Here is a 14,676-nt window from a genome sequence, read left to right as displayed (position 1 = left end):
TGCGAAAATTCTCGCATTGAAGCAAAATCTCACTCACGGAGACGAATCTTCTCTCCTGGCGAGAGGGCGAGCCAAGTGGGACCAGTAAACATTAAATATGGATGCTCTGCGACACATACGTTCAAATTTTATTTTCTGCCTAGTGTGAAGCTGAGTTATCACATCACATTTTGTCCAATTAAGTAGGACCTGGTTGGCAACTACTGAAGGCGAGCAAGAGTTAAATAATCACTAAACTTCGTGTGGCTTGACGCAGTCGCGCCATGGTTGAACTTGGCACGGGTTCCGCGTAATCTTTTAAACCTGGTTGCCATCAAGGTGTGTTTATTTGGGTCAAAGCGAAACTTGAAAACATTTTGAATACGAACTACAGCTTTAACTTTTTTTATCAGTCATAGATTAACAAGATTGATTCGTATAGCTATTCGTGGGTAATGTACTGCTTATGGCGTTCTGTACTGAGAGGATGTTATACGTTTCGTCATCGAAATACTTCTTGCGTTTTTGGTACTTGTTAGTAGCTAGACATGTTAAATATTTGCTTGGAGTGTGGAACTAACTTCTCAGTTCAGTGTTCTCAGTTGTGATAACCCATCGGTATTATTACTGATTATTTCCATTAAGAATTGCGTTCTCATTGCTTCTATGATGATATTTGAGTATATACTCAGTGCTCTTTTAGTGAAAAAGTGCGCTTGTTAATTGACAAAGTGCCTGCCTGATGGTCTTCTTTACAGCATTCCTCACTTCGCTAATCTTCCAGCAGTAAAGAAATGGATTTAACGATGAGTTTAAGTACACTGAGGATATTGTTACCTCTAAAAAGAAAAACTTCGATGGCGTGAGTTTACTATGACTAAAGAGAGCACCCACAATGCCATAGGGAATATAGCAAGCCACTAAAGCCATTTGCACCCACAGTGCACTGTACACTGCCTTTCTGTATCGCGCCAGGTTCATTTCCTGACTCAGTATTGCATCAGAGACAGTTTCTTGTGCGCGAATTCTATGGCGGCGTAATGTAAGGAAAATCTTTGTGTAGGAACAAATTGAAATGAAACTACAGAAAGAAATGAATATGTAGCCATAAAGAAAGGTGATAAGATGGTTTAAGAGATAAAGTGTGGCAGCGGTAGTGGAAATAAACCAAAAGGTAATCACAGCCACATATGTTCGCTTTAAAGTTACTATGGGTTTATATCTCAGCCCCAGTAACAGAGCGAGAAGTCTGTCCACGCTTATTGCCGTTATTGTTAACAAAGATATGGAAGACAAAATGTAACTTGTTATGAAACATGCCTTATATGCATAGAGACAAGTGTTCCAGTCCTCCTTTAACAGGGAAACCCAATAGTTGACATTCATGGGTTCTGTAATCAGACCAACACAGAGATCAGTTGCTGCCAAACAACGAAACAAAAGCTTCGAGGGCGGATGAAGAGAAGTTTCCTTTCGAAGAGCCACCAGCACGACAGTATTTCCAAGAAATGCAATGAGGGAAAGAAAAATATTAAACGCTATCAGATATTTGAGATGTCCTTCTATTCCTCTTGTTAAAGAGACTGAGCATCGCTGCTGTTCAAACGCTCCAGAGTATTTTTTGCCATCAGAAAAGTTTGCCATTTCCATGAGGAGAGTTGTTTCTGGTGGACAGAACCCGAATGAAGTGTTGAAAATAAAATCTGTTGAATATTTCTTAAATATATTCTAGCCACGGGTGTTTATTTTAGGAGGAGAAGATTTAAATTTTGTGAGCCTGATTTGCCTTCACCACGATTGAAGGAGACTGACGCTTTAGGAGCTAAAAGCTTTGAAGGGGGAATTCGGAACCATAATCAAATTGACCGGCTGCTGTCGATGAAGGAACGGAACTGCTTTATATTTCCATATTCTAATGTAAACAAACACCAGTATGTCCTCTGAGTACATAGAAAATAATCGCACGAAATTAATGCTTTTTTCTATGTCTAAAATGAAGACATATCTATGGGAAAGTCTAGTTCTGACGAGATTCAGAAATCTTTGGCGTTCCCACGATAGATTTGGTTTTGGATTTTAATTATTATTAAAAAAAATAGTATTATACAGAGTAAATTAATAGTTATTACAGTTTGATTGACACTGCTGATATCTTGTATTTCCATGTTAAGTGCCGGCAGTTTATCTTTAATTAAAAAAAGCTTGCTGTCGGATGTTTTTAGGCGCCTAATGTCTCTCACCGACAGCTACATCCGTCCCTGTTAACTTGTACTGGTAAAAGCTTTTTAAAAATTATTGCTTCTATTATGAAAGAAGTCAAAATTGCAGATAATTTTCTCAGCCGTGGATAAAGTTGACGAATATCCTAATGCAAGTTGGGACATAACTTGAGTCGGGTTGCACATCTTGAACACAGCGGTCAAACGTCACCTCATGTGGCAAAATTTAAATAACTTGGTGGCATGCATGCTCTTAGGCTGTCAAAACCAAGCTTACTCACACAAGTCTCAAACACCTGCACTAGACCAAGTGAGTCAGGGTGATTTAGAAGCATATAACTTTTTTTAAATCTCAAAACGAAGTAGTAAATCAACAGAATACCCATAATTGAGTAGGCTTTGTGCACAAAAGTTCTCCTTTTCTCTAGCTTTCTCTTCCTTTAAAGATTTCTATATCGTTCCAATTATCTCTCGCGTAACTTTCGAGACAGCAGTTGTTTTTCTTGTGTTTTATTTGAAATTTAGCGCTGGAATTGGTGCTCGGGCGGCCAAAATTGATCCCTTTGCACATGCTCTACGTTCGACCGCATCGTGTAAGCTCTGGCCTACCTGTGGTTAATTTTCTTACGCGATTAAAAGAGAAAGATTTGTGCAAGATGCCACCTGACGGCAAAGTTATTGAACCGCCAATGTTAATCTGAATAACAATTCCTACAAATATTGCTTCACTGTTAGCCTCTGCATCAACTAACTGACACATCTATCAAAAGCTTGTATTCGTAAGGGTTGAAACTTCCGTGCCTTGATGGTGGACTAACCTCTGATGGTCAGGAAAGTGCTCTTCAGTCTCAATTGTCGCCTTCACTGCTTTTCTCATCTTGCTAATCTTCCAACAGTAAAGGAACGGGTTAAGCGACGAGTTTAAGTCAACCAAGGTCCTAACATATTCCGAGGCAATAAAATCAAACGGAGACACTTTATCTTTAGTAACAGTTACTACTGTTATGCAATACGGTAGATAGCAAAGTAGGAGTGCCACCTACACCCATAGTGTACTGTACACCGCTTTTCTGTACCGCATCATGTTTAAGGAGACTCGCTGGCCTGTTTGTTGCAGTCTATTAACTTGCATTTGATTCTGGTGACGACGGAGAGGAACAAAAATTGTTGCTTAAGAGAACGTTGCTGTTACAATGCAAAATGGTGAAACGATATAGGTAATCCGCATGGTTATTCGGGGATTCGCAAAGAAGGAAGATGCAGTGGCTATGACAACGACCCAAAAAATGACCACGAAGACAAATGTGCGCCCAAAGTTATAACATTTTTGTACCTTAGCCCCAATAACAAAGCAAGAAGTCTGTCTACACTCATGACAGTAAGTTTCCAATCTTTGTGAATGACAGAAAACCGATAAACAGTTCTAACAGACTGAAATAAGACCAGTGCAAAGATCCGTTGTTGCTAGACATTGACACAAGAATTTGGACGGTTGAGACAGAACAGATTCTTTGTGAAGTGCGATAATCGCCGGCTAAAAAGATGCTGAAAGCTGAAATGCCTATCACAGCTTTGTACACCTCGTCTGTCCAATTGCCCTTGCATCGTAGTGGATCTGAGGTGTCTCCAGTTAGGTTTACTTGTGCTATTATCCCTGTTGCAGCATACCAGTTGTAACATGCAGGGAGGGCCTTAGTATCCTTGGTGACCTCTCCGAAGGAACGTATTTAGTTCATTTAACACTCTCATAAAAAGAGAAACTTCACCAAGCTCTGGTACCAACCCTCTCGTTATAACTGACATTGGAAACCTTCTGAATAACATCTTTGAGTGACCACTTGATGTGGAAGTTTCTTGAATGCATGTAGCAGTAATATTTACGCAGAGCTGAAGTGGAAATATATTTATTTGTGTTAGGTTTAAACGCGGTTTTGTATGTTTCGTTTACTCGTTACGTGTTAATAGTTTTATATGACGTTTCGTTCGCTGGTCAATAATTTAGCGCGCTCCGTAGGGACTCTTTCCGTTTTCCTACACGTGTTAGGTTTTAGGTTTCAGGTTTACGTGAGGGTATTCAGTGAGATGGTTGCGATCGGCTACGAGCTAGGCTATCTACCAGAGGTTTTCTTGCTATTGTGCATGCTGTTGTCTCCTCTAGGAGCTAGACCAAAGTAAGTTCCTGTATATTTATTTTAGGTTTATTTTATCTTAGTATCGTCACGTTGTCCATTTATTTTGGGCTTTTGTTTTCTACATAGTCGTTTCTTTGTTTCTAGCGTTACGTTCTTGTAGCTCATTATACTTAGGTAGTTGTCGTCCTATTTCGTTTATAGTTCGAACCACGGAGTCACAAAGCTTTACCATCATAATTTCGAGCTATCGGCACAGTAGTCACACGTTGATTGTATATTTACGTCTGCTGGATTAAAACTTGGACTTTGGCATTACTGATACGTGCGTTCGAATTCAGCTCCGACTCTATTCACGTTACACCAGTCGAGTTTTCCACAAAGGTAGCCTCCCAAGGTTACAATTTGTGAATTGCTTTTTGATTAACGGCTCCAAGAGTTTTGCGCTAATCTGTGGAGATGAACAATACACTCTATCTTAGTGTTACTTTTTAATTTTTAAGGTGATTAGAACCAATTTAAGAAATCATCTTTTATTCGAACAGAAATTTGAAGTTATCTCAAATTCTGAATATGAAAAGACAGGGATGCACTTAGAGAATGTCGTAAATTCAAACTGATATCTTCGAGGTGCAAAATTTGTCGTTTATTGTCTCATTTGTTTTAGACTGCTAGCAGTAATACCAAAAAGTATTTCTACAAGTGAGCCAGTTTTGCATTTTAAGTCTCCTTGAATGGTAAATTCTATATTTTATTGAAAAAACCCAATCAACATTACGTTCTAACTACTATTCATTTAATACCAAATGAGGAAATTATTATTTAACGAGTTGGAAATTTTCTGTATAGTGTGAAGCTGAGTTATTACAATACATTTTGTCCAGATACAATGAATATATGAAGTTCATATAATCATATGTCCAATTAAGTAGGTTCTGTTTGGCAGGCGTTAAATAAATACTAAATTTTATGTGGCTTGACGCAGTCGCGCCATGGTTGAACTTGGTACGAGTTCCGCATAGCCTTTTAAACCTGGTCGCCATCAAGGTGTCTTTCTTTAGGTCAGTCGCACCATGTTTGAACTTAGCACGAGTTCCGCTTAGTCTTTTAAACATGCTTGCCATCAATGTGTGTTTATTTGGGTCAAAGCGAAACTTGAATACATTTTGGATAGGAACTAAAGCTGTACCTTTTTGATCAGTAGGAAATTTGGATTAATAAGATCGATTCGAAGAGCTATTCGTTGGCAATGTACCGCTTATGACATTCTACGCTGAGAGGATGTTATACGTTTTGTCATCGAAATGCTTCCTGTGTTTTTGGTACTTGTAAGTGGACTTGCTCAGAATATTTGCTTGGAGCATGGAACTAACTTCTCAGTTCAGTGTTCTTTGTGATAACTGATCGGGTTTCATTACTGAATATTTCCATCGCGTTCTCGTTGCTTCCACGATAATAAATCGTTAGTTTAAATATCTACTCAGTGCTCTGTTACCGATAATGTGCACTTGTTAATTGAATAAATGACAGTGTCTGACTCATGGTCTTTTCTATAGCATTTCTCACTTCGCAAATTTTCCGGATGTAACTGAAAGGAACAGGTTTAACGACGAGTTTAAGTATACTGAGGGTATCGTAACCTCCAAAAACAAAAGTTTCGATGGCGTGAGTTTACTATTACTAAAGAGAGCACCAACAATGCCATAAGGAATTTAGCAAGCCACTAAAGCCAGTTGCACCCACAGTGCACCGTACGCTGTCTTTCTGTATTGCGCCAAGTTCATTGCTTGACTCACTATTCCAACAGAGACATTTTCTTGTGTCTGAGTTCGATGGTGACGTAGTGTAAAGGAAGTCTTTGTGTAATAACAAATTGAAACAAAAATACAGAATGAAATGAATATGAAGCCAAAAAGAAAGGTGATAAGATAGTTTAGGAGATAAAGTGAGGCAGCGGTAGTGGAAATAAACCAAAAGGTAACCACAGCCACATATGTTCGCCTTAAAGTTACACTGGCTTTATATCTCAGTCCCTGTTACAGAACGAGAAGTCTGTCCACGCTTATTGCCGTTCTTGTTAACAAAGATATGGAAGACAAAATATAACCTGTTATGAAACGTTCCTTATATGCAGAGACAAGTCTTCCAGTCCTCCTTTAACAGGGAAACATAATAGTTGACATTCAAGGGTTCTGTAATCAGACCAACACAGAGATCAGTTGCTGTCAGACAACGAAACAAAGGCATCGAGGGCGGATGAAGAGAAGGTTCCTTTCGAAGAGTCATCAGCACGACAGTGTTTCCAAGAAATGCAGTGATGGCAAGAAAACTATTCAACGCTATCAGATATTTCAGATGTCCCTTCATTCCTCTGGTCAAAGAGACTGAGCATCGCTGCTGCTCGAATGCTCCAGAGTGTTATCACTTTCATTAGAAGAATTGTTTCTGATGAATATAACCTGAATGAAGTGTTAAATCGAAAAGTTGTTGGATTCTCTTAAAGTACGCTGTGTACCCTTGATATGCGTGTATATTTTAATAGGAGATAATTTCAGTTCTTTCATAGAACGAAGATGAGCGTGACTTTCCTTCTCCAAGATCCAAGGAAACCGAGGCTTTGCAACTTTAGAAGCAAAAAGCAAAAAGCTTTGAAGGAGGGAATACGAAACCATAACCAATTGGTCGCCTGCTTTCAATGAAGGGACGGAACTGCGTCATATTTTCATTTTCTAATGTAAAAAAATATCGGTATATTCCCTGATTGCAACATAAATAATAGCGCTAAATGTTGTCTCGTACGTCTAAAATGAAAACACGTGTATGTCAAAGTCCTATTGCGACGAGCTTTAGAAATCCTTGTCGTTTCCACGACAGATACTTTATGCATTTCAAGTATGGATTACAATACTAAGTAAATTAATAGTTCTTAAGGTTTGATTGACACTGCTGATTTCTTTTATTTATATGTTAAGTGTAGTTTATCTTTCATCTGAGTCATAAAATCTTGCGGTTGGATGTTGTTAGGTGCCTATGTCACTTACTGACAGCTACACTTCATCCCTGTTAACTTTTACTGGTAAAACCTTTCAAAAATTATTGCAGCTATTATGAAAGAGGTCAAAAGTGCAGATTATTTTGTCAAACGTGGACAAATTTCAAGAATATCCTTATCATTACAAAACTTATGTTGAGTCATGGTGTTGAGCATCATAAATACAGCAGTCAAACGTCGGCTCGTGTGCCAGTGTCATGCAGTAATAACTGGGTGACGTGCTCTTAGGATAGCGGAACATAGTTGGCTCATTCGAGTAAGAAACAATCACGCTAGCCCGAGAAAGGCACAGCGTTTCAGAAGCGTATAACTTTTGGTAAAGCTCAAAACGGAATTGTAAATCGAGAGAATACTCATCACTGAGTAAGCTTTGTGTTCACAAAGTCAAAAGTTTTCCTTTCTTTACTTTTTTCTTCCAATTTTCTCTCGCGTAATTTGCGAGACAGCAGTTGTTTTTCCTATGTTTTCCTTTGAATTTTTGCGCTGGAAATTGGCATTCGGGCGGCCAAAATTGATCCCCTCGGACATGCCCTACGTTTGATTGCATCGTGAAAGCTATGGCCAACCCGTGGTTAAGTTTCTCAAACGATTAAAGGAGAAAGAAAAATTAGACTTGCTAAAAAATATTGTTAGATTTATACAAGATACCACTTGAACCGTTAGTACTTATCTGAAGAACAATTCATATATTTGGCAATTATTTTGTTATGTCTCAGTAAAAAATAAAAATGTTATTCAACAGCCGGGAGGTCCGTATTAGAAAAAACTGTGCCCAAGGTCTTGGATACCTCCCGAGGCCATAAGCCGAGGGTGGTACTCAAGACAGAAGGCACAATACGTTTTTTCCAATACGGACAGATTTATTGCTGGCGAATAACACTTTTATTGTTTTCTAACACATAACAAAATGATTGCAAAAAGAACCCGAATTATTTAGGGCTACAATTAGGAGTTGAATTACGGGAAAATCCCTATTCGGCATTGCTTTTATTCCTATGAAAACTTGAAAAAAGATACTTTTTTTAATTTCAACAATATTCCCAGAAATTTCATTAGACATCCTCATTGATGTTATTTGTACCATCATCGCACAAATGAGTAATCTGTACGCAGTTGCACGGATTGTCATTGTTTCCTAGCCAACGAAAAAAAAACCAACTTGACCAAGCAAATTATCCGTCAAACCCATCACACACAGAATCATTGTGTAAGTCATATCTAGGAAATAGAAGAACATTTAGTGTAAGTGCTGCTTTGAAGCTTCAAATACTCGCTTCAGACGATCAAAAGTTCAGTTTTAGAAACTTGAACCAGAGTTTAGAATTAAAACAAATGAGTCAGTGTTGTGAATAGAAACTATGACCACATTGTCGAGTGGCTTCTAAATCTTATCTCAGAGCATTTTTCATAATTAATGACAAAATGTTAAGAACATGTCTCTGTAAGAATCAAACATCTTGGGAAATTAAAATATTCAACCCCCTCTAACTTTTGCATGCAGTTAGGTACTCAGGGGGGATGCACAAAAGTGCCCTTTTTAAAAGTTGCAGCACTCTTGTTGCCATGGTAACAACCGCTGCTTGTTGGAGGCCTGGAGCCTCATTTTCATAAAAAAAATAACTCAAAAAAAGAGTAAAATATTTATTTCTCTATCTCAAGCTAAATACAACTTTACACATTGGTACATCTGCCATATATAGCGACATCATTGGTCTTCACCTAGTTGCATTCAATTTTCCCTGGGAGTAAATGTAAACGTACAAATAGATTATTTATTTGGGTACAGTTTTGGTCATTTTTGATGTAGGGTAAAACAGGGAAATCGTTTATCTAAATGTCTCCAAAAGTGCAACGATTCTGGAACGGAAACTTCCTACCTGGTTGGTTATAATATTCAATTTTTTAAATACGTAAAAATCTCTGCGGGCCGGCCTCTACTTTTCATAGGGGCAATTTACGAACGAAGCTCAAAATTCAGATATTGCATACTTGGCGATGTTTACATCTAATGTTCTCAACGACAAACGTCTCAGACAAATGAAACGTGCAAGGCTTGGAAATAATTTTATCTTATGAGCAATATCCCGAAGAGAAATCTCGCCTCAGGTTTCATCCTTTAAAAAATTTGATCAGCCTTCATGGAGGGCCACTCGACGTAACTATTCATTCATTCCATTCATTCGTTTATTCATTCCTATATAATAATAATAATAATAATAATAATAGTTTAATAACAAATATTACATCGCAACCAAGGGGCTGAATTGCATAATATTTTACAATAATATACTGTTATAATAGATACTTACAGGAGCATAATACATACAAGAATGTAATAAATAATTACAATTGTATCGGAAACTCAGTACAAAAAGTATAAAAAGATAAAATATCACCAAGATCGAGTAATACTAGGCAGGCTTGATCAATCGAATATTCACACGGTGTTGTTTGCTAGTCGGCACATGCTCGGGATGAAGGACCACTGAAAACTCTTGGTGCGCACGCCAGGGAGGTCGTACTTTCCAGTTCTCCTTAGATTATAATGGTTTACATGACTGGTAGGAAATAAGTGAGATAGTTTGTGGTCATTAAAGATTGCATGAAACAGTTTAGAATACTGTTTCTCGCGCTGAGACTGCAAAGTGTCTAAATTATAGTTACTCAAGTATAGACTGTAAGAACAATCTGGTAAGATGATACTTAACGCCCTTTTCTGTACTCGTTCGATATCATTACTTAAATACTCGGGCAATGCATGGTGAAAAACGGGCGAACAATATTCCTAGACAGGTCTAATAACTGCAGTAAAAGTTGATTATATCACGAGGGTCCACTCCCGCTCTCCTAAGGAGAACCAGGAAATATAATCTCTTATTGGCTTTCTTGATAGCCTCAGATACATAATCATTCCACGTAAGATCATTAGAGAGAGTCACACCTAAGATCTTGGCAGAGCTAACAACATAGAGATCCTTCCCATCAACGGTTACAGGCTGGAAAGCATGCCTGTTCTTCTTAAAGTCGATGTTCATGACTTTACACTTATCGGCAGTAACACATATACCTCAAATCGTGTACATATCATCTAGATTCTGAGTGCTGCACCTTCGAGTTCTTTCATAGGAATTTGAGCAATCCGAAATCCTCTGAAGATACACTGTTATACTTGTATGTCATTTGAAACGTGTTAAAGTCTGCTGATCTACACGAAACTATCCTAACACCGGTCATTTGTCATAAACATGTACGCTATCACGATGGCGTGACGCTGTGTTTCTTCCATCGGTCACTCCAAAGAAGACGTGAACTGGACATTTTTCGATATTTCAGCAGATCTCCGCGCAATCTGTGGTGAAAACAACCAAAGAGATAAAAAGAAGAGGAAAACTTCGATTGAACGCTCGTAAACACTGAGAATCTGTGAGCATAAATTGCAACTTGTCAGTGGTAGTAATACATGTAAAACCCAGTTGTAACAATAGCAATTGGGACGACTCGCGCGAAAACCATCATAAAGTGGAGATTTTGAAGAACTCAGTATCCCCGCAGTACAACACATGGAACAGTGATTTCATCACGGTCAATTTCCAAAAAGTTAGCTTTTTTCAGGGAGTCCCCTACATGCTCGAAAATTATATTGACTTTGAGCCTTGATATTTGATTACTGCATTGCCGACCATAAGTTCATCTATGTTGTTTACAAGTTAAAGACCAGAAATCCAAAGCCTTTTGTGAAATATGTTCAAAATTTTAAAAATGTGATAAAAAATCCTAATGATTTGAAGCATGACCTGGAAAGTGCTCCGCGGTGGGTTTGCTCTACCTTTGACGACATAGATGATATTACTTGGGCCTGGGATTGTATGTATAATGACATAGTTAAGGGTCATGTCACTTTACGCAAAGCCAAAGTTAGAAAGTGCTCGCTGCCCTGGATGAATGGGGAGATCCGGAAAGAGATGAATAAGAGATATAAACTCTTGAAAGGCTATTGTGGAACCTCTTCAACACAGAAAACTTGGGCTGATTACAAAGCTGCTAGAAATAAAGTAACTAAGATGCTGCGTAGTGCTGAAGCTCAATATTGGAGGAATAAATTTAAAGAGACTAACGATTCTAAATCATTTTGGAAAACTGTAAACGAAGCCACTGGTAAATCTAAGAGTAAACGCATTGGCCTCCTCAGAGACGCAAACAACAACGAAGTATCCAAAGATAATCAGAAAGCTGATCTTATCAACTCTTATTTCATAAACATTGGAAACGAGCTAGCTGAAAAATTCCCTGAAACCGATGAAAAGTGTCAGTTTCGTGTACAGAGTCGCCCCTACTATACAGGACTTGGAGGTTAACATCAATAAGCTCAAGAGTGATCTCAAGAATCTTAAAACTAACAAAGCATCTGGACCTGATGGTATTTCGTCTCGTAGTTTAGTTGTTACGGGATCATCTGCTTTAGACGGCTTGTTAATGGTATTTTATTACAGTATGGCTTCGTCCAGTTTTCCTGACCCCTGGAAGTTAGCCAAAGTTCATGCAATTCATAAAAAGGGAAGTCAAGCAGATGTTTCTAATTATAGACCAATCTCACTACTTAGTATTCCCAGCAAACTCCTTGAAAGTCAGATTTGCAACGTAATTTACAATCATCTGAACAGCTGTGGCACAAAAAGCTGTAAACAATGGGGATTTACGAAAGGTCTCTCAACTGAAGGAATGCTCATTGCAATGACTGAGAAGTGGAAGATGGCAATTGACAATGGTTGGACAGTGGGAGCGGTCTTTATTGACTTCCAAAAAGCTTTTGACACTGTTCCCCATGACATATTATCTTATAAGTTACATGCCATTGGTATATCAGGATCAATCCATGAATGGCTTATGAGCTATTTATCAAATAGACGACAGTTTACTGAGGTAAGCAACTACTGGTCTACCACTGACCTTGTGCACTATGGGGTCCCTCAAGGCTCGCTTCTCGGCCCTAGGTTATACACTATATATGTTAATGATCTCCCCGACCACACTGACTCAGGGGATCTTTACATGTATGCCGATGACACCACAGTCTACTGTATTGGCCAAAATGTCGACCAAGTTATATCATCTCTAAATGTAACAATGAGGGAAGTTCTCATGTGGAGTGTAAAAAATCGACTAAACATTCATCCAATCAAAACTGAGGCAATGATTCTAAAGAAATCTGCCTTTGTTGGTCCTCTTCCTCCCCTTTACTTTGGGACAGGCTTAATTAACCTGGTTGACTCTACCACTTGCCTAGGAGTTAAAATCGACAATAGACTTTTATGGTCTGTGCAGATTGATTCAGTGAAGAAGCATTTCACACAAAAGTTGGAGCACTAAAGAGAATGAAAATTCTTCCTAAACAGTCACTTGAGGAAATTTATTTCAAATCTATTATTCCCAGCGTAACATATAGTATTTCAGTATAGGGAAACTGCTCACCCCCTGCAATGAATTCTCTGAACTCTATCCATGCAAGAGCTTCGCGCATTATAAACAACCTTCAACCGTCGCTGGCTGATGATATCTGTCTCAGTAAATCAAATTGGCTACCCTTCTCTTACTTTCACAAAGAGTCCGTTCTTACGTTAATGCACAAAGTGTATTTTGAAACTTCGTGTCAATCTGTTCGAGAACTTTTCTGTAAAAAGACAACTTCTAGGTCAACTCGCTTTCCTAATCAATTTACTATCATTAGGTTTAAATCTGATACTGGAAGAAACACTTTACAGTACAGAGGCCCTGTAATCTGGAACTTTTTAAATAGACTAGTTAAAGTGCCTGAATATTTTAATTCCTATAAGCAGATATTAAAGAAACACACCAGGGACATTGCGGAGTAACTTTTAGCAAGGAAGCGACGTTGATCACCGCAAAAAAAGATGATTTTATATACTTTTAAGCATTTTATTTTCTGGTGTTATATTATTATTTCAATTAGGCTCTTGTAAATCTCAGTTTTTTACATGTATATATATATTGTTGTCTCCCTGTGCATAGCTTTTATTCTTTTGTTAATATCTTTTGTGTTTGTCAAATTTCGATTGTGTATAGTAGGTCCACATCAGCCCTTTGGCTGCCAAACAATCTCAACCTACTTATCAAATAAAGTTTACCTTACCTTACCTGATTAAAAGTTTGCAATTTTGGAACAAACATCTGTCTTCCAAATTTAATTTGCTTTCTAAGCTTTGTTTTGAAATGAATGAAATTATCTATGGTAGATATCTGTTACAAGTCTGTCTGGATATAAAATTACCCATTGTTCGAAATAATTACTTATTGAGATATTCTAAGAGTGGGCTAGAAAATTAGCTGATAATTTCAACTCGAAAAACAATACTGATAAAACAAATGTTACCAAAGTTTGACACGGATTGGTAACCACTCTGTAAAACATGTTGTTTAATATCACAGAAACATTTGCTTGAGTCGAAAACTCGACTAACCAGTAAAGGAGAGGTTTTCTGCAAACAGAAAACACGCTTAAAACAAACGAAATTACAACATTAACAACTGAAATGAAGACTCACCGACTGTTCGAGCTTAGGGTTTACAAACAACGACAATAAACGGCAACAAAACATTTTTTGAAATGAACGCGACGATTTTTCCTTTCAAAGCACATGGGCGATTTCCCGGATGTTTACGTAAACATAGGCTCGCAATGGGAGCTACAACACAATTGCTCTTACCTTTCAGCTTTATTACAAACATATGATTACTAATGTTATGCAAAAGAAAATAATTATTCACTGCGAAGCGAATAAAAAATGGAGAGGACTGCCGTTATGTACCTCGCTGTTTGGATGCGCAGGTGAACGGCAAGTGGAATTTACATTACAACGAGCATAGTTTAATTTTTGGCGCAAAGAAAAAAATGTATCGCAATAGTTAGAGACGTCTAATTTTGAAACCGTGATAAGGGTTATCTTCCATGATTTACTTAACATTCTCCTTATTCAAAGGAGATAACATTGCGCTCTAAATTTTTCAATCTCGGTTTGTTTAGCTTTCAGAGACATGGAATTATCTGATTTCTCCCCTACAGTGTTTCTCTTTTGCTTCGTAATCCTATTTGGGGGTCGTATGAGTTAAATTGGCCTCATCATTGAATGAGATTCTCTGATAAATGACAGTTATAACCAACTAATAGCCTAAACTTTCATGAATTGGTTGTACCCGAAAAAGCTTCCGTAAACTGTCAGGAGACTAAACCCAAAGACAGCGAAGTGATTGTCTGAGCGTCTCCATTACTGCTTGTCTCACC

The 14,676-nt window shown here is 38.0% G+C and overlaps 1 protein-coding gene across 1 annotated transcript; it reads right to left on the bottom strand.

Annotated features, from left to right (window-relative positions):
* Window positions 1–290: 290 nt before the first annotated feature.
* LOC111320972 (trace amine-associated receptor 9-like) lies at window positions 291–3,914 on the bottom strand. Its single transcript, XM_022923720.2, has one exon. The coding sequence runs from the start codon at window positions 1,627–1,629 to the stop codon at window positions 679–681; it is 951 nt and encodes a 316-aa protein (XP_022779455.2). The 5' UTR covers window positions 1,630–3,914; the 3' UTR covers window positions 291–678.
* Window positions 3,915–14,676: the final 10,762 nt, after the last annotated feature.

This window comes from Stylophora pistillata, chromosome 6 (genome assembly GCF_964205215.1).
Source record: "Stylophora pistillata chromosome 6, jaStyPist1.2, whole genome shotgun sequence".
NCBI classification, from domain to species: Eukaryota; Metazoa; Cnidaria; class Anthozoa; order Scleractinia; family Pocilloporidae; genus Stylophora; species Stylophora pistillata.
The sequence above is the reverse complement of the archived record's forward strand: the minus strand, read 5'-3'. Positions and strand labels throughout refer to the sequence as shown.

Coding starts and splice junctions, on each gene's coding strand:
- LOC111320972 (XM_022923720.2), bottom strand. CDS start 1,629: ATGGAAATGGCAAACTTTTCTGATGGCAAAAAATACTCTGGAGCGTTT.